General features: G+C 42.7%; 1 protein-coding gene across 5 annotated transcripts in view; it reads right to left on the bottom strand.

Annotated features, from left to right (window-relative positions):
* Positions 1-18840, bottom strand: part of STAT4 (signal transducer and activator of transcription 4) — a 99806-nt gene extending 80966 nt beyond the window's left edge. For 2 of the 5 annotated variants that reach the window (XM_082690488.1, XM_082690489.1), the window contains exons 1-4: positions 18124-18328; positions 17060-17172; positions 15300-15428; positions 13670-13814 (exon numbers count right to left, since the gene is read on the bottom strand). In XM_082690488.1, the coding sequence (XP_082546614.1) occupies positions 13670-13814; positions 15300-15428; positions 17060-17172; positions 18124-18225 (489 nt within the window). In that variant the 5' untranslated portion in view covers positions 18226-18328. The other 3 variants (XM_082690492.1, XM_082690491.1, XM_082690490.1) reach the window with 3 other exon arrangements.
* Between the last annotated feature and the right edge of the window lie 481 nt (positions 18841-19321).

The raw sequence follows: 19321 nt of genomic DNA, 5'->3' as shown, positions 1-19321 counted from the left end.
TAGATATGAATCTGATATAAAATATTAACAAGTAATTTGACAGTGTATAAAAGCCAAAGAGTTTATCTCAGGAACAGAACAATGGTTCAATAGAAGAAAATCTATGTCACACACATTAAGTGTAGATTAAAAGAGATAAGTATGTAATTATCTTAATGGATGCAGGAAAATCACTGGATAAAATGTGATATTCATCAAGAGTTCTAAAAAATCTCTGTAAACCAGGATTATAAGGGAATTTCCGTAAGATCACAAACCTACAGCAAGCATTACCTTAGTAAAACATTTTACCTGTTAACTGTTTCACTTCAATATTGTAATGGAATTCTTAATAGGTAACAGAAGAAAAAGAAATAAGCATGAACCTTGGAAGAGAATAAATCTCTTCTTATTGCAGATATGATAGTCTGGAGAAAATAAAAGAGAGTCTGCATGAAGCTGGAATCAATAAGAGAGTTCAGGAAGATCTGTATTCAGACATCAGTAGTATTCCTATTGACAAGCAATAACCATATCGTAAACATAATAGAAAAAATATCTCTCAGAACAGCACTAAAATGCAAAAAGCTTTTTTACATACCGTGGCTTAATTTATAAGAACTCGCATTTATTCATTTATTTTGTAGGAAGTTTCTATCTTTTGACCCCCATTACTGATTTTTTTTAAAGATTTTATTTCTTTATTTGACAGAGATCACAAGTAGGCAGAGAGAGAGGCAGGCAGAGAGAGAGGGGGGAAGCAGGCTCTTCGCTGAGCCTGCCTCGCGGGCTCGATCCCATGACGCTGGGATTATGACCAGAGCAGAAGGCAGAGACTTAACCCACTGAGCCACCCAGGCGCCCCCCATTACTGATTTTTAAAAAAATTCCAGGATAGTTAACATACAGGGCTATGTTCGTGTCAGGTGTACAATGCAGCAATTCAGCATTTCCATACGTCACCCAGTGCCCACCGCAAGTGTCCTCCTAATCCCGCTCACCTGCTTCTTCCACTCACCCTCACCTCCTCTCTGGTAACCATCTGTTTGTTCTCTACAGTTAAGAGTGTGTTTTGTCTTTCTCTTTGTTTCCCCTTTGCTTTGTTTTTTAAATTCCACATACGAGTGAAAATCATATGGGTTTCTTTCTCTGACTGGCTTATCTGGCTTAGCATTATACTCTCTAGCTTCATCTATCATGTTGCAAATGGCAAGATTTCATTCTTTTTTATGGCTGCATAATATTTCATTGTGTGTATACAGTATAAATTTATACATAATTTATGTAGTGTATATGGTATATATAATATAAATTTATATTTATATATTATATATATAACTTATAACACAACATAAATTATTATATTTAATAAATTATATATAAATTATATAAACATAGCACATATTTATATAATGTATATATATTTGCCACATCTTCTTTATTCATGCATCTATCAGTGGACACTAGGACTGCTTCCATAGTTAGGCTATTTAGAAAATGCTGCAATAAACACAGGGGTGCATATATCTCCAGGGATAAATTTAGGGAAAGATATGCTGTAATTTTATGGGAAGCTTAAAAGCAGCACTGAAGAACATGGAAGACCGAATAAATGTATCATTGGCCCTTGAAAAACATAAGTTTGAGCTGCATGGGCCCACTTACATGAATTTTTTTCTATAAATATATTGGAAAATTTTTTGGAGATTTGTAGCAATTTGAAAAAACTCACAGATGAACCACATAACCTAAAAGTATGTGAGAAATTAAGATAAAGCACTTTTAGAAAGTGCTGATTTCAACAAGAAAATCTTATCATCTGAATTTCACGTATGGGCTCTAAATTACATTTCCAATAATGACATGACATTTGTGACATTTCGTTAGGGATACTCATTGCAATAGGCAATAGTCATTTTTCAATGTCAGCTCAACTCTTCATTTATTAAATGAGACACTGACCCCTACGATGTCTTGGGCTCTGTGTTAAGCACTAGAGATGAGAAGATGGATGTGCTTAAGCAGCTCTCAGTCTTGTGGAAGAAGCAGTTAAGGAGGTAGACGCATTACTTCCAGTCACTTCCCACTAACTTCCTACTGTACTCCACTTAGAATTGACCAAACTTATCTTGCTTTCCCAAATCCCTTCCCAAGCCCAATCTTTATTACACATCAATATCCACATAATAACCCAAACTAACACCCTGAGTCATCTCTTTTTTCTCACTTATTTCATATCTGTTCACTCATTACCTGTCAGTTCTTTGGCCAAATGACCTCACAACTCCACCCCATTTTCTTTCTGTCACAGCCCAGCAGCCTGTTTCACCGGCTGCAATAATGTCTAAATGTCCCCATGCCTCAGTTTCCACCTCTCCCTCACCATCCTCCACATTGTTCCCATCAAGTCTCTCTCTCTGTCTGTCTCTATCTCTACCTCTTTCTCTGGAAAGACTTTTTATTGTCCTGGGAAAGAAATACAAGGATCTAAAGGAGATGATGTGATGAGCTGATGGTGTGTTGAGCCACAGAGAACTAATGAGATATTAATTTTTTTCCGAAGTAAACCCCACAGATATGAGGCAAGTTATAAGGACCTGGTAAGTTTGAAAGGCTGCTGCTAACTATTTCTGTTTCTCACTCCCATATCTTTCCACTGAGGCGGAGATCACAGATTAGATGAAAGAAAATAGAACTTTCTTGAAACCAGACAAAGACTCTTCTCATTTTTTAGCCACCAACATACTTCTTGGCTATCCATACCCACTTAGGAGCCCACTCAGCAGCTGAGAGTAAGATCTATGTTCTCGTTGAAAGTAGCCAACCAGAAGATTATGGTAAGAGAGTGCTGAAGACCAACCACGTGCCAGTACTTGGCTCTGGATCCTCATTTTTGGGGAAAAAATAGAGGGAGAGATAGGTATCATTTGGGCAAATCTTTTGTCTTTCAGTCATCTCTGGAAAAGGCAGTAATGGAAGCCTAGACAGCGTGTGGTGGCTTAGTGTGAAAACCAACTTCTTTTCCAATTATGAACATCTCATTGGTAAGTTAAAATGGATGCCTGTGAGGTGGCTTGGATCAGTAAAAGGCAATCACTCAATGTCTGTGAACTAAAATGAGTTATCTACTAAGTTCAGATATCTACTTGATCATTACTCAAACCACAATTTAAAATATAAACATGAATTGGTTTCAAGCACAATTGGTGTCTAACTGCTGAAAAGTGGATTTGTTTTGTTCCAATCTGCATGCTTTTGTTTATGACACCATCTTCTGCAGAATGTACGTAAAAGTGTTTCAAAAAGCAAATGTTTGCAGTAACAAGTTTCATGAACTGTCTTGGTTTTGGTTAAGTATCTTTTGGGAAAGCTTCCAGATCACACTGGATTTAGACCAGAAGCGACGGCTTCCCTGTGGGCATTCATCTTCATGTGATAGGGACAACTAACTAAAATAGAAAAACAAACAAACAAACAAAAAACAAAAAACCCACAAAACCTGTTGGCAGAATGACACAATTCTCCTACTTTTAAAATGAATATCTGCCCAATTTTTTCTTTACAACCACCATGACACGCCCTATTCCCTCCTCATCTTGTATGTTCAGCAAACCATGGGATAATGAAAGTCTACATGTGACTCAAGACATCCTGATATCCTCTTTCTCAGCTAACATCTGTGTCTCCACCACTTTCCCAGTGGCATGGTTAGTCATCACACTATAAGCTGTAGGAATCCATCTTCCTTCCTGGTCGCGGCTGCTTACACTGGGATTGGCAGCTCCTCTCTAAACTTCTGCCATCGTCCCAGGCCAGTGGAGTCACAAGCCACATGGAGTTCCCATGTCAGCTCCTGGACATGGATGATTATGCGGCAGTTTTCCAAACCAAGCATTGAACTTGACCTCTCATCATCCAAACAGTTTAGCTTTTTTTACCTTTGGCACATGACAGCTAGTTTGGGTGTTAAGAAAAATAAAATGTTTCCAGTCTCTAGCTCAGTTCTCTAAATTCAAATGATTTGAGGAAAGGAAATAAAGGGGCAGGAATGAGAAAATTAAATACTTTCAACCTTAGGAGAATTATCTAATATTTCTTTGCGTATATTAGAACCTCCTCTCAGGTTGTCCTAGACAGAAAACTAGCTCTGAACATATCCAGATAGGTTTTCAGTGAAAACATATATTTACACCACCTTTTGGCTTAAAAACCTTGGATTGCTCCCCATTGCAGAAGTCCAAAAAGCTCAGCATGGCTCTCAAGACCCTCATATAACCTCCTCTTAATACTTTGAGTGCCTAGCTAGTTTGAAAACAGGCATTCTCTCATGTTCCTACACGGTTTTTTTTTTCCTTCTCCATATATGATTACCTTTCTTCCCTTCTCTTCTCCTCACAGTCCTGAATCATCCTTCTAGAAAAAGCTTAAATGTTCCCAACTTTGCCAATTATGATTGTAGACACTCCTCTCATGGTGCTTACCCCACTACATTATAAATATTTATTTGTACTTTTGTCCCCACTCTAAATTGCAAGCTTTTTGAACATCTATACCCTCCTCATCTTGTATGTTCAGCAACCAATAGAGCCTGATGTTCAAATTCATAGGACGAAGCCAATGTTCAGTCAACAAACATCTATGGAATAGATACAGTATACCCCAAAGCAAATTATATGAACCTCACTCTCAAAAACCCAAATTGTCATTCAGAATAAAAAAAAAAAAACCTTCATATGTGCACTAGACACAAAGTCATTATTATATAAAGAAGCTCTGGAATACACTTCAAAGAGAAGTAGAATTCAGAGAAAGGACGAATCACTATGGACTCAAGTAATAAACTGGTAGAGAAGACAGTAAGGAGGGAGACCAATCTGGGCAGCCTTGGATAAGAGAAGAGAAAGGCTTGGAGGAACACACACAAAAGGATTCATGAATGGACTTTCCGTGGTTGGGATCTTGGGTTGATAATGCTGGATTCCATTTTAGTGCCAAGCGCACGGGACAAGGGATGGTGATGCACACCGTCCACCTTCTGTTGTCTATTCCAACTTCCGCAACCAACAAAACCTCGACAAATAATTCCCTCTCCATCTTCAACAGCACAATCTGCAGGTCTCCAAGTTTCTGAGATAGAAGCATTGTGACACTGGCATGCAGTCATTAGCTCAGATGAAAACAGATATGAGGTGTGTGTGCAGGGGGCTTGGGGAAAAGAACTGAGTGAATGCCCAACTGGCTCTCACCATGGGCAGCAGATGACGTGCATGGTTGAACCCTCCACTCAGCTCTTTCTGAGTTAACACCAACCGGTGACACCAGGTTGTTTTCAGGTCAGAGGTTGAGGTCACCCCTTCATGTCTCTTTACGTGTGGTATACAGAGGGGAAGGAAGAGGAGTGAACTGAGAAAGTAGCAGGAGAAGGTAAGATCTGGCAAATTCAGAGCAGATCAGCAGTTAAAGCAGTTTTCTTCCCCCTCTCTTCCTACTGCAAAAACTTTTCTAATCCTCTACCTTGTCATGTCAAAAATCTCACTCCACCTGATACTCAGGGCCAACTACAGAATTTTTGCAGCCCGGGTGAGAAGGAACTCACCATCCTCTCAACTTTTGAGGAGCTTTCAGCTCTAGCCCATATTTTTGCTCAGGCAAACCCAGACAAGAAACACTTTGAGGAGGAGGCCATGGCAAAGCAGAGAACAGAACTTGTGAGATGTGGCTACACTTGCAAGCGCCCCCACACCCACGGGGCCTAAACCACTTATTAACAGAATAGTTACCCTGGTTGGTGAAAAAAGCCTCATGGGTTGTGGGATTGTTAACCACAGAGTTAACGCCAAAACCCTGAACACAGCCTTCTAACTGATGGAGAATTTTTTTCTATTATCAGACAATCTTGCTGATGCCTGCTTTCCCTTACTTCCCAAACACTAGTTTTTGAGGAATGGCCACAGAAGTTCCTCTAAGTTAAAAACCAGAAGACAGGAGGTGTGAATTGTTTAGACTGTAAGCTTCATGACTTCCTCCAATAACATCACTAGTGCTTAAAATGTGACCAGTAATGGAGCAAAGACTTATTCAATATTTGCTGACTGAATAATCAGATTGCTATGTAATATTTATAAAAGACAAGCCCAGCACAAAGTGACACAAAGTATGCAAATGGATAGATGAATTCATTTACCACTTGGAAAATGGTAGCAAAAGAATACCACACCACAAATTTCAAGATGAAAAACAATAAGTGGATTGAAGAAGGATATTTTAAATTGTTTTTTTAAAAATTTGGTTCACCAACATTGTCTTGCATCCATATTCCCTTTGACATAGTAAATATTTATTTATTTATTTATTTGACAGACAGAGAAATCTCAAGTAGGCAGAAGTAGGCAGAGAGGCAGGCAGAGAGAGAACAAGAAGCAGGCTCCCTGCCGAGCAGAGCACCCAATGCGGGGCTTGATTCCAGGACCCCAGGATCATGACCCGAGCCAAAGGCAGAGGCCCAACCCACTGAGCCACCCAGGTGCCCCTGGAGTGAGCTTTTTAAATCAGAGAAGTTGATGTTATACCCCTGCTCAAACCTGTCAATGGCTTCCCATTACACTCAGAATAAGATTTGGATTCCTTGCCAAGTCTCCCCCAAGCTTCTCTACAAGACAGCTCTCACACACCTCTTTGATCTCTTCATCTCTTGTTATTTCATATTTTAGATGCAATCCACAATTTGTCTAATAACTGTTGAGTTTTGTCCACTTAGGAGACATTATTTGGATTTTTTTCTGATACCTCATTTTATGCTTTCAATTTTTTTTACAGATTCTAATTTTTTTTTATTCTTTTAATTTCTTCTGCACTCTATTTTCACTTGTAGTGGTACTTTTGAAATTTTACCATGCATGCATAACATCTGTGTTCAATTTCCCTCAGTAGCATCTATGTGGTGAATTTTCAATTTTGCATAATAGTTTAGCTGGGTATAGAATTTTAAGTTGAGGGATATTTTATGCCAGCTCTGTGAAGAAATTTACTCTTCTCTCATTTCTGTTTTAAATTTGGCTTTGTTTGCCTCTCATTTCTGTGTAGGTAATAAATTTGTTCTCTCTTGTTACTTTTTGGATCTTTTCTTTCCTCTGGTGTCCTTCATGCTTGAGATCTGTATTTCTAGAATACAAGAATGTATGACAGTCCCCAGTGCAGCTCATACTTGCAGTTAAAAATTTTTTTGTGATTCTATAATTTCTTCTAATGTGATGAGCTTACCTATGCAATTAAATGTCTGTTCTATTTTACCTAGCATTTCTATGCATTTTTGTTTGAACAGTTTTTAAATTTATCTAGAAATTATAAGTCAATACTGAAATTATGGACTATTTCAAAATGAACAATAAAAAGACTACATATTAAGTCTGTTCTATTTTATCTAGCATTTCTATGCATTTTTGTTTGAACAATTTTTAAATTTATCTAGAAATTATAAGTCAATACTGAAATTATGGACTATTTCAAAATGAACAGTAAAAATACTACATATTAAAGTATATTAAGTACTTCTCAAAAGTATATAAATTCATTTATAAGAAAAAAAGAGAAAGGCTCAAGAGAAATAAAGCACTTGAATAAAGTAGTTAGAAAAAGAAGAAAAAATTAAACTGAAGAAGTAAGACAGATACACCCCCAGATTGGTATGTGATATATGACCACTACAAGTGTGTACAAAGATATGGAGCCAGGGCTCTTACCCAAATAGGAGAGTGTAAACTGGTATCACCATTTTGGAAAACAATCTTGGCATTACCTAGCGCAAGTAGAGATGTACATACTCCATGATTCAGCAATTCCACTCCTAGGTATTGATCCTAGAGAATTTTATGCATGTTTCAGGCACCAGGCAGCACACACAGTTCAGTCCAACATCAGTCCAACATTGTTTCAAATAGTGAATGAATACTAGAAGTAACCCACATACACATTGACAGTACAATGGATAAGTCACTATATCTTCACACAATGGAATACTATGTAGCAATTAAAATGAATAAATTGCAGCTGTACACATCAACCCAGATCAATATTAGGAACAAGATTAAGTGAAGAAAGAAAATTATCAAGAATAAATATACTTTGATCCCATTTATGTAAGATTCAGTAACTTGCAAATGTATACACTATGTTTACTAAGGATACCCACATATGTGGTAAAACTATAACAAAAACAAAGAGATGGATAAATGCAAAAATAAGATTTGTGGTTACTCTGGATGGGAAGAAAGCAGAGTGGAGTTGGAGAGAGGGGGCACAGGAGACTCTAAGATTCTGGTAACCACTGAGTACGAAGTGTCAACAGCCAGTCTTTCATTTGCATATGTATGGATAGATATCTGGAATGACACTCACCAAATATTAATGTTGTTATATGTAGGCAGTAGATTTTGGATTATCTCATATGGTCTTTGCCTTTTTTTCTGTATTACTTTAATTTTTTATTATGAATATGTGCCATTTTAATTATTATTATTATTATTATTATTTAGAGAGAGTGCCTACATACATACATGAGGAGGGAGGAACAGAAAGAGAAGAGAGAAAATTTTAAGCAGACTCCACAACACAGGGCTCAAGCCCATGACCCTGAGATCATGATCTGAGCCAAAATCAAGAGTCAGACACTTAACCAGTTGAGCCACCCAGGTGCCCCCATGTTAATTTTCTAAATGTCATTCTGAGGGAGAAAGAAGAAAGTTCTTGTAAACTGCATATCTGTGTCTCCTTAATTCATATGTTGAAGTCCTAACCCCTAATGTGATGCTATTAGGAGGTGAAACCTCTGGGAGGTGATTAAGTCCTAAGGGTAGAGCCCTCATGACTGGGATTAGCATCTTTATAGAAGATAACCTAGAGAGTTCCCTCCCCACTGTGCCATGTGAGGTCCTGTGGAAAGACAGCTGTCTCTGAACCAGAAAGCTGAATCAGACACCGAATCTGCCAGCACCTTGAACCTCCTTGCCTCCAGAACTGTGAGAAGTAAATGTCTCTTATTTCAAATCTACCTAATCAATTGTATTTACAGCAGCCTCAGCAGGAAAGATACAGTGAGGAAGATGAGTAAGGAGGAGTCTTGTGATAGAAAGCCCAAGAACAAAGATCTAGCAATCAAGCCCCTACGTATTTACCTAAATGGGTTGAAAACTCGTGCCCATCCAAAAATCTGCACATGAATGTTAATATCAGTTTTATTCATAATTGCTAAAAATGGATCAACAAACTATAGTACATACATACAGGAGAATATTGTTCACTGATAATAAGAAATGAGCTCTCAAGTTACAAAGAGACATGCTTAAAAGCATATTATTAAGTGAAAAAAGCCAATCTGAAAAGTCTCTAGACTATATGGTTCCAACTATATGACAGTCTGGAAAAAGCAGAATAGAGAAAAACTAAAAAGATCAGTGGTTGCCAGGAGTTTGGGGTAAGGAAGGGAAGGATGAACTAGTAGAACAGAGGAGATTTTAGGGCAGTAAACCTGAAGTGGTGGATATATGACATCATGCATTTGTCAAAACCATAGAAGTAGACAGCACCAAGAGAAAGCCTTCATGTAATAAGTTAATAATAATGAATCACAACAGGTTCATCAATTGTAACAGATGTACTACAGTAATGCAAGATGTTTCTAATAGGGGACACTGGCGAGAGGCAGGTGGAGTGAGAGTATAAGGAAACTTTCTGTACCCTTGCTCAGCTTTTCTATAAATCCAAAACTGCTCTAAAAAAAATAGTCTATTGGTTTAGGTGTGCCTGGGTGGCTCAGTTGGTAAGCATCTGCCTTCAGCTCAGGCCATGATCCCAGGATCCTGGGAACGAGCCCCACATAGGGCTCCCTGCTCAGCAGGAAGCCTGCTTCTTCCGCTCCCACTCCCCCTACTTGTGTTTCTTCCCTCTCTGTGTCTCTCTCTGTCCAAAGATAAATAAATAAATAAATCTTAAAAAAAAAAAAAAGAAAAATTGTCTATTGGTTTAAAAAAGAAAAAAAAGCCCAAGAATAAGGCATAGCATTCTTGCAATATCTAGTGCAGGTGTTTCTTTTTAGTAAATTCTAAGCTTACCACATTTTTAGAATTTTTTAATGCTTCTAACACCCCTGGGGTAATATACGAGTGTGATTTTCCTCCCACTGCTGAGGAAACTGAGGCAAGAGAGTGTACACATCTTGCCCTGGGCTGTATGGCAAGTGCTTCCAAGAGTCAGGATTCAGCCCGAAGTAGTCCTTGCTTCCGGCCTTGACCTGACCCTGCCTCCTCTTAAAGGTGCAAAGGTGAGCTGGACATCAGTGTTCAACTGGATGTTGAAACTGAAGACCTCAGCTGCTCTGTAAAGAACTAAAACAAATCTGCTTTACGCTGGTTTAATTCCCCTGGAACTTTATTGTTTGCTCTTTTGTGCTATAATAGTTAACATGCACTGCATTTAAAATCTCAGAGGATGGAAACATTCAAACCAGACAAGCACAGTGTCACGTCTTTTGATAGGAGGTTGTTTTTCTCTTTTAATTCTTGGGGAAGCAGATGTTGTTTTATCAAAAAGACATTTAAAAAAAACCAAAATAAACAATAGTGGGAATATGATATATTAAAAAGAAACATACAATGCAGGTTGTTTAGGTCTACAACCATAGTTGACAATGTTCTCTATTACTATTTTTTTACTGTATTCTGAATTAATACAAATACCCGAGAAATATAGCTTATAAAATGAAGGGAAGAGCAACTCTTTGGTCAGTTCAAAATATCTTAAGCAACCAAACTGTTTTTCTGAGTTCCTCGTTTGCAGGAAAACCACAGTGGGTACCGGAGGGAGTAGGGAGGTCAAAAAAGGAGGTCAGGCTTTCACTTCAAAGAGCTTGTGACCTGCTTAGATATACCCAGCACAAAGGAGAAGCAGGTTATCTTGCAACCCACGCCCCGTGAAGGAGGATGCAGATTTCCTTGAGGGACTGGGACATCCACAGGTTCTCCAGGAAAGACTGGGAGCTGGGCTGGCGTGAGAGGGATGGCATTGCATCCTTAGCCACGCAGAGAGGCTCAGAGCCTTTGAAGAGTGAGTTTGGTAGTTTGGGACTAGGAGGTCTATTCTTCTGGGGCAAGGATGTCGAGGAGCCTGGGGCAGTTTGTTGGGAAGGGTCTACAGAGGTAAGACGCTGGAGAGTCAGTGACAAACACAGAAGAGCTTTTGCTTGAGCCAAAATGTGAATGCAGGTTCTTCTTTTTTTTTTTTTTTTTAATTTTACTTATTTTGACAGACAGAAATCACAAGTAGGCAGAGAGGCAGGCAGAGAGAGAGAGAAGGGGAAACAGGCTCCCCACTGAGCAGAGAGCCCAACGCGGGGCCCGATCCCAGGACCCTGAGACCATGACCTGAGCTGAAGGCAGAGGCCCAACCCACTGAGCCACCCAGGCGCCCTGTGAATGCAGGTTCTTGAACTCCCTCAAAATCTTATCTCCAATCCCCCCAACCAAAATGGGCTGTAAGTTTATCCTTGATTTCACCTAAGAAAATCCTGTTCTTTTACCCATCAATAGCAAAAACCATTTATTGGAAGCCTACTTTTTTTTTTTTTTTTGCCAGAATAAAAACTCCAGCCTTCCTTGGGACGCCTGGGTGGCTCAGTTGGTTAAGCAGCTGCCTTCGGCTCAGGTCATGATCCCAGTGTCCTGGGATCGAGTCCCACATCGGGCTCCTTGCTCAGCAGGGAGCCTGCTTCTCCCTCTGCCTCTGCCGCCTTTCCGTCTGCCTGTGCTTGCTCTCTCCCTCTCTCTCTCTGACAAATAAATAAAATCTTTAAAAAAAAAAAAAAAAAAAAAAAAAAACTCCAGCCTTCCTTAGAATAATAAATAAATAAATTTACTTACTTATTTATTTATTTATTATTTTTTAATTTATTTATTTCCTTCTAAAAAATAAATACGGTTCATTCCCACTTACACGAAAAGATGTGACATTGAGAAAGATTAAGGGATTGCCCAAGGTCACATTTTGAGAATTTTAAACTTCAGATTTTCCAGATACCATGAGTCATTCATTTTACCCATCTGTGTCCCTCCAGCCAAGTGACCTTAGGACCTTTGCTTCTAGGCCAGATAACTATGACTGATACGCACACACACACACACAATACACAATACATACAGACACACAGACACACAAACACACACATAATACACATACACACATTTTTATTTTAGGCTTTGGGGGCCAATCTCTGCCACTAAAGCGCAAAAGCAGCCCGAGTCAATATGTAAATGAAGGGGCATGGCTGCATTCCGCTAAAATACAAAAATTTGAATTTTGTGGAATTTTCATGTCACAGACTTATTTATTTTATTTTTATTCTTTTTCAACCAGGTAAAACTGTAACAACCATTCTTAGTCATGGGCCCTCAAACAGGCAGGGACTTACTCACATTTGACTTGTGAGGAGCAATAGCCCACCATTGTTCTAAGTTTATTGATGGGAGCCCTAAGCTAATGAAGCCAAGGTTAAATGTCTTATCTCTGTAAGAGACTGCTTGCTTTATGCTGTGAAAAATCCTGTTATGTTGTCAACAAGCTATTCTCCCAGCTGGGCCATGTGTTTTGCAAATCTGTAGGGGATTACAAGGGCAAAGACAGCTCAGTGCAATTCATACAGCAGGAAAAACAACATATATTTCCCTTCCACAAATGCTAGTAACTCCCAGCACACTTCTATGATAGTCTAGGTAAAATTTTCTAAAAATGTGTTCATTATAACTTTGGGGTTTTAAGAATGCCTCACTGAGAGATGGCACATGCGCTTTCCATGCTGTCTAATACATTGGACAGACACTCGGGAAATAACACAGCAATTCACGTTCAGACTTCAGTATGTATGCTAGCGCCTCTGAGTTTAACTCAGTATTAGCCTGCCCTTAATTCTCTAGATCCTCGTTTCACTCCCATTCATTCATTCATCCCTGTAATCAATGAATATTACACTCTGCTACGTATCCAGTCTTGTGGCGGGCGCTGGGAATTCAAAGCTGAATATTAAAGTCCCCAGTTTGGGGGAGAAGACAAACACATAGAAATTTCACCCATAAAGGCTATACTAAGTGCCACAGTACAGATGTGTTGCAGATGTTGCGAGAACACAGACCGCAGGCAGAAGAGCTGTGCCTGGGCAAACTTTTGGGGAGTTAGAGGCTGGAGACCTAGAGCTAGGGGCCAGAGAGTACCAAGGAATCTTTTGGAGGAGGTAAGATGTGAGCCAAATCCGGAAAGATACATACAACAGTGGGGCCTCCGTCCAAGATAGGGCAATACCAACTAAGTTGTTACTCGAGAGAGAAAGGCAAGAGAGGACGAGCCGTGAACATACAACCTTTGAAATCCTTGTTCCAGCATTGTCAGATTTGAACACAACTAGTCAACGGTCACAAGAAAATCACACATGTCCTCTCATTCCTCCCATGTACAGTGTATTTCAGTTCAAAATTTTGTGAAAAACAAACATGACTTAATCAGACAAAATAGAGCATAAAACGATAAGAGAATTCACATTTTCCCTCTTAAATCTGAACTGAAAATAATATAAGGGTACATATTTGATTTTTTAGCTGAGTTTAAGACACATAAATCAAAACATTTTTGAAAAAATAGAATGGATTCTCACCTGAAGAACTTTCCTAATTCTTTTCAGATTGTGTATTAAGAGCAGATTTTTCTCTTTGGAAACGCGACCTAACTGTTCGTCCAGTTGTATTAGCAAGTTTTGAAGAAGAATTGTTGCCATGGTTTCATTGTTGGAAGCCGCCTCCCTAAAAAACAAAAGTGTTATTGCACAGCAGGAAACAACTTGGTAAAATATCTACTATTTTACCATATAAATTTTAAAAGAGATCGATCTATTCCACAGTGACAAGCATTTAAAGGCTTTTACAAATTAAGTTGTACACATCAAAGTAGACTCAACAGCACTAATCATTGGGGAAGTGCGAGTCAAAATGTGAGCTACCACTTCCTACTCCTTCAAATGGCTTTTACTGAAAACCCTACACGACAAGTGTTGGTGAGGGTGTGGAGAGACTGGGACCCCTTCCACAGCCACTGTAGAAAACAGGATGGAGATTTTTCAAAATATAAGCAGAAAATTATACACAGCAATTCCCCTTCTGGGTAGATCCTCGAAAGAATTAAAGGCAAGACCTTGAACGGATATTTGTACATCAGCGTTCATATTAGCTTTATTCACAATAGCCACAAGGTAGGAATAGTCCAATGTTAATAGGCAGATGAATAAACAAAATGTGGCACATCTATAATAGAATATCATTTGGCCTTAAAAAGAGAAGGAAATTCTGATTCAAGCTACATGAATGAATCTTGAAAAAACATGGTAAGTGAAATACTTCAGCCACAGAAGCACACATACTGTGTGCTTACATGGACGTGAAGTGCCTGGAGTAGTCACAGGCAGAGAGACAGAAAAGAGAAGGGGGTTGCCAGGCCTGGGGTAGAGGGAGTGAAGAGCTCTTGGCTAATGAGAGCAGAATTTCAGTTTGCGGAGGTGAAACAGTTCTGGAGACAGACGGTGGTGATGGTTGTGCGGCAGGGGAAATGTGCATGATGCCCCCAAACTGTACACAGTTTATGACAAATGGTTAAAATGGTAAATGTTATGTTATGGACATTTTATCACAGTAAGACATAGGACCACTCAAAACAAATTAATTGTACAAGATAAACAGAGCTTTAAAGAATGATTTTAAAACATAGTAAGAAAAAATATTTACACTGAGACTGTAAATTGAAAATTGAGATAAACCATAGGTTCATTTTGTGGCTTTTTTTTTTATAAGATTGTATTTATTTATTTGACAGAGATCACAAATAGGCAGAGAGGCAGGCAGAGAAAGAGGGGGAAGCAGGCTCCCCGCTGAGCAGAGAGCCTGATGTGGGGCTCGATCTCAGGACCCTGAGATCATGACCTGAGCCGAAGGCAGAGGCTTAACCCACTGAGCCACACAGGTGCCTCATGGCTTTTTAATATTTAGAAATTACTGGGATTGGGTTTACCAAAAAACCAAGGCCCTAGAAGCATTTAGTTTTCATCTACAACAGATGAAACCAGAAAGAACAATGATTCTCTTCCTTTGAGGAAGTTTTCCAAATGCTTGAAGAAAATTATCTGAAAGAATGCATCTCCGGAGTCAAAGGCAAATGAAAGAATGAATTCACAAAGAGAGAGCATAAAGCACTTGTACATCAACCTCTAGGGAAAATACAATAATGCTTGATCCTACCAGTCTTGATTTTCAATCCATTGAGCCAACAGATGTCGAATTTCCATAGGAAAGTTGTCATCATAGAATTGATCTACTTGCTCCAAAAATTTGATTTCTAATTGTTGGACTTGATTCCACTGAGACATGCTATAAATGAAGACATAGAATTAGAGTTTAAAAATAATGTTAATAACGGTGGTACATGTTTTTCTCCCATATATTTTTTTTGAAAGATTTTATTTGTTTGATAGATAGTGAGGGAGGGAGAGAGAGAGAGAGAGCAAGAGTGAGCACAAGCAGGGGAGAGGCAGAGGGAGAGGGAGAACCAGACTCCCCACTGAGCAAGGAGCCAGATGTGGGGTTCGATCCCAGGAACCTGGGATCATGTTCTGAGCCTGAGGCAGACTCTTGACTGACTAGGCCACCCAGGCGCCCCTCCCTTAGGTTTCAAACAAAGACAGTGTTGTCTATTAGTTAAATAACTAAAAAAAAATTTATTTTATAGTCACCTTATATAAGAAAACAGTAAAGAGAAGATGTTTTCAATCCAAAGAGAAAGCATCCTCAGCTTTTTTGTAAGTCATAATTAATCAAGGGGGAAAAAGTTCTGTATCCCCAAAGCATGTCCTGCTTTGCTCTAACAGGAACTCCAGAACTTTCTCCAGAAAGCGTTCATCCCGGGGTATAGCTCAGGGGTAGAGCATTTGACTGCAGAATGCGTTCATCCCCCAACACCTCCGATCTGTCGCACAAATCTGTGTTCTCAACAAACTCCTTTCTTACCCCTTGTTCCCTCTGCACTCTTGACTTTGAGCAGCCTGAAGGCAAACTGTGCCTTCTCAGACCTGCAGTAGACTTTCTGTGTGAGGAGCACCTTACCTGTCCAACTGCCCAACGTTTTTCTCTGTTTCAGAGTTGCCTGGCTTCCCGAGTCATACTTCTATTCCTAGACCTCCAGTCAAATTTGGTCTTAGCTTTATGAAGAGTTTCGTGCATGCATTTCTGTGGGCTCTAATTCTTTCAGCTTGAAATCTCTCTGAAACCATACATATCTATGTTTCTCTATGGGATGGTCCACTATGACTGGGCAGAACTTTTAAGGTCGACTTTTAATTAGTGTCTGGTGTGTGACTGACAGCAGTTAAACCCTCAGGTTAACTGAGGAGGAAACCACAATAGGTACGTGTTTGGCAGAGGCAGCCACAAAAAAACAAAATTATGTGTTTCCCCACCTTATCCTTCTCTCGCCAGTTAGAAGCTTTAGACATTTCCGAACTCGGGGAGATGAATACAACATCTTGAAGTTAGAGTATTTTACTTTTTCCAAAGTCGAAGTTCTGATAATTTTATCAGCAATTTTAGATAAAAGGACAAAACTTTTACATGATGAATCACCATAATACCTCGGCCTGTCTTGTAGGTAAGTTAAGATTTCCCTTTGCCTACAGAAGGGCATGATAACCGATTTTGTGTAGTTCACATCCTCAGGTTTCAAAGGGAACCACTCTGGGGCACAGTCTCCCTGCTCTAAATCTATAGAGGAACGTTTTGCTAAAAGAAAGAAACCGGGAAAAGAAAATTTTATTTTCATTTCGCTATATATCTTGAAGACCTGTACACGCCGCATTCTTGGCATATTGTGTTTTTCTCAGCAAGTGCTTGTTAAATGAGTGGCAATTCTGATGTGGCTGTGCGTAGGGCAGGCGGAGAGTTAGTTTTACTCCAACTTTAAAAAATGAGAAAAAATCCGAGGGACCAGTAAACAAAAGGACTCGTACCCAAGATGCATCGCTCCTAAAGACCGATCTGAGGTCTCCCGAAACCAGACACAGCTGTCTTTGCAGATGCTGGATATCTGTATCCACCTGTCTACACGGGTATCTGCCTGTACCTGCAGATCACACAGAATTGGACCATTTGCCCCCATGCTACCGTGACATTGTCCTGCTGTCTCCTGTCCACTTGCTCTCCACAACGGTGAGAGCACATGAGCTGAAAACACCATTACAGTCATTATTGCTATTTTTCTTAAATCCTTGCTGTGATTCGGTTGAAAATCTATTTTCCCACTGAGAAGTAACTGGACGGAACCTGTCCCCGAGTTCGGTTCATTACTCCCAGGACCTGGGTCCACCTCCCAGAGAGCGGAACTTGAGGCTGAAGACCGGAAGGGTAAGGGGTGCGGCCCAGGGCACCCCAGGGCACCCTCCTCTCTGTTGAAGCCTCTAGAAAGGCCTTAGTCCTTCCTCTCCCTTCCTCGCGCTCTGCGGGGCCCGCCCTCCGGGGCCACTTCTCCCACCCCCGGACGGCGACAGCGCGTGTCTCCGGACACCGGGTGCCTGTCTGTCGTCGCTGAACGTCCGGCCTAGGTAAAGCGGCATTTCGTCCTGCCGTCGGGGAGCGGACAGCGCCACGCGGCTCTGACGTGCGCGGGAGCGGACCTGCCCTCAGCGTCCCTCCTCCTCATCCGAGCCGCAGCCACCGGCCACCCCAGCTCCGGGGTTCTCCGGACCCAGGCGCCCCGTCCGCTGCCCGGCCCGCGGCTCCCAGGAGCCGCCTGAGACGCGGGGTCCCTTCCCGGGGACACGCGTCCGCACCGCCACGGGCGTCCCTCCCGCCGCGGATGCGGGCTCTGAGCGCGAGTGTCCGCGACACCTGCGCCCCCTGCGGCACCTGCGCCGCCTGCGCCGGGCGTCCGTGACCTCGTGCCCTCGGGGCCGCGGACGACCCGCCGCGCGCGGAGACCCAGGGCGCAGCGACCGTCCCGGCGCAGCCCCGCGGCCCGCACAGCGCGTCCGGCCCGCGGCCCGGGAAGCGACGGCAGGCGGGGGCCGCCCCTTACCTGGCTCCGCGCCGTCCCGTCGGCGTCCGGCCCCGAGTCGGAGTGGCCCTCACCGTCCCCGGGACGGAGCCGCTGACGCCATGGCCGTGGTGGCATTTGCATGTCCCCGCCCACGGGAGGCTTTCCTGTGCGTCAGCGCCCCCGGCCGGGACTTCGCGGGGTCGGGTCCCGCCCACTCCCCGAGCCGGACGCGCGGGCGGTGGGCGACGGGGGACTCCGGCCCTCCCTCCCGCAGCCGCTGAGACCACCCCTGGGACTCCCGTGCCCGGAGCTTCCCGCCTCCTGCTCCCAGGCCTGTCCCGCTGGAGGGACGCGGCGCCGGGACCCAAGTCCCAAACTTCCGACCTCCCGGGGCTCGCGGTCCTGCAGGGGCGGCTCGCGGGGCGCAGGACCGGTCGCGGGAGGGTCGGGCCGCTGCGCGCGCCACGCCGACCCCCGCGCACCCCGCGCGCCCCGCGCTCCGTCCCACGCACCTGGCGGCCGCGGGCCGCGCTTCCGCTGTGACGCGGGCCAGTTCGGGAACCCCGGGGCCGAGGGAGCCGTCGTCTCCGCCGTCCGAGCGCCTCTGTCAGGCCTGAGGACGCGGAGGCCCGGCGAGGAGGCCGGAGTCCGCCGCGCGTCGTGGCCTCAGCGCGGGCCGGAGGCGGCGGTTCGCGCGCCCTCCCCGCTGGTCTCGCTGGTGTATCTCCTCCGAGCTCGACCCTAGCCCGGACACACGACTTCTACGGAATGTTCGGGAAAATAGAGATAAAAACAAAGGACGATAGACTGAGCGGGGCAGAGACAACGACCCGACCTGCTCGTGCGGGAGTCCACAGCCCAGCCCCGGCGAAGGCTTCCCCGCTCCCGGCGCGGCCGCCCTGCCCCGCGCTGCCCCGGGGCTCGCCCGCTCCCAACATCAGTACCACGATCCCGGGCTCACGTCGCCGCCCCGTCCCTCGGGTGCACAGGACGTCTGTCCGCTCCAGAGTCGCACTCCGCATCTCTCTCCTCCGGGTCAGGCAGGCCTGGTCTCAGCTGCCTGCTTTCTGGGCAGTTTCCAGGCGCTTCTGCTGCTCCGTCCCTACCTAAAGGAAACTGAGTCTGGATTTCTCTGGGGAAGCAGTCTGTCCTGAAAAAGTCCAAATTCTCGGCACTCAAACTTGTGTACGATCTGGCTCCAACCTATCCTGAAATCTCTCCTCACAGCCCCCTCCGG

This window comes from Mustela nivalis (genome assembly GCF_964662115.1).
Source record: "Mustela nivalis genome assembly, chromosome: 11".
Classification (NCBI taxonomy): Eukaryota; Metazoa; Chordata; class Mammalia; order Carnivora; family Mustelidae; genus Mustela; species Mustela nivalis.
The sequence above is the reverse complement of the archived record's forward strand: the minus strand, read 5'-3'. Positions and strand labels throughout refer to the sequence as shown.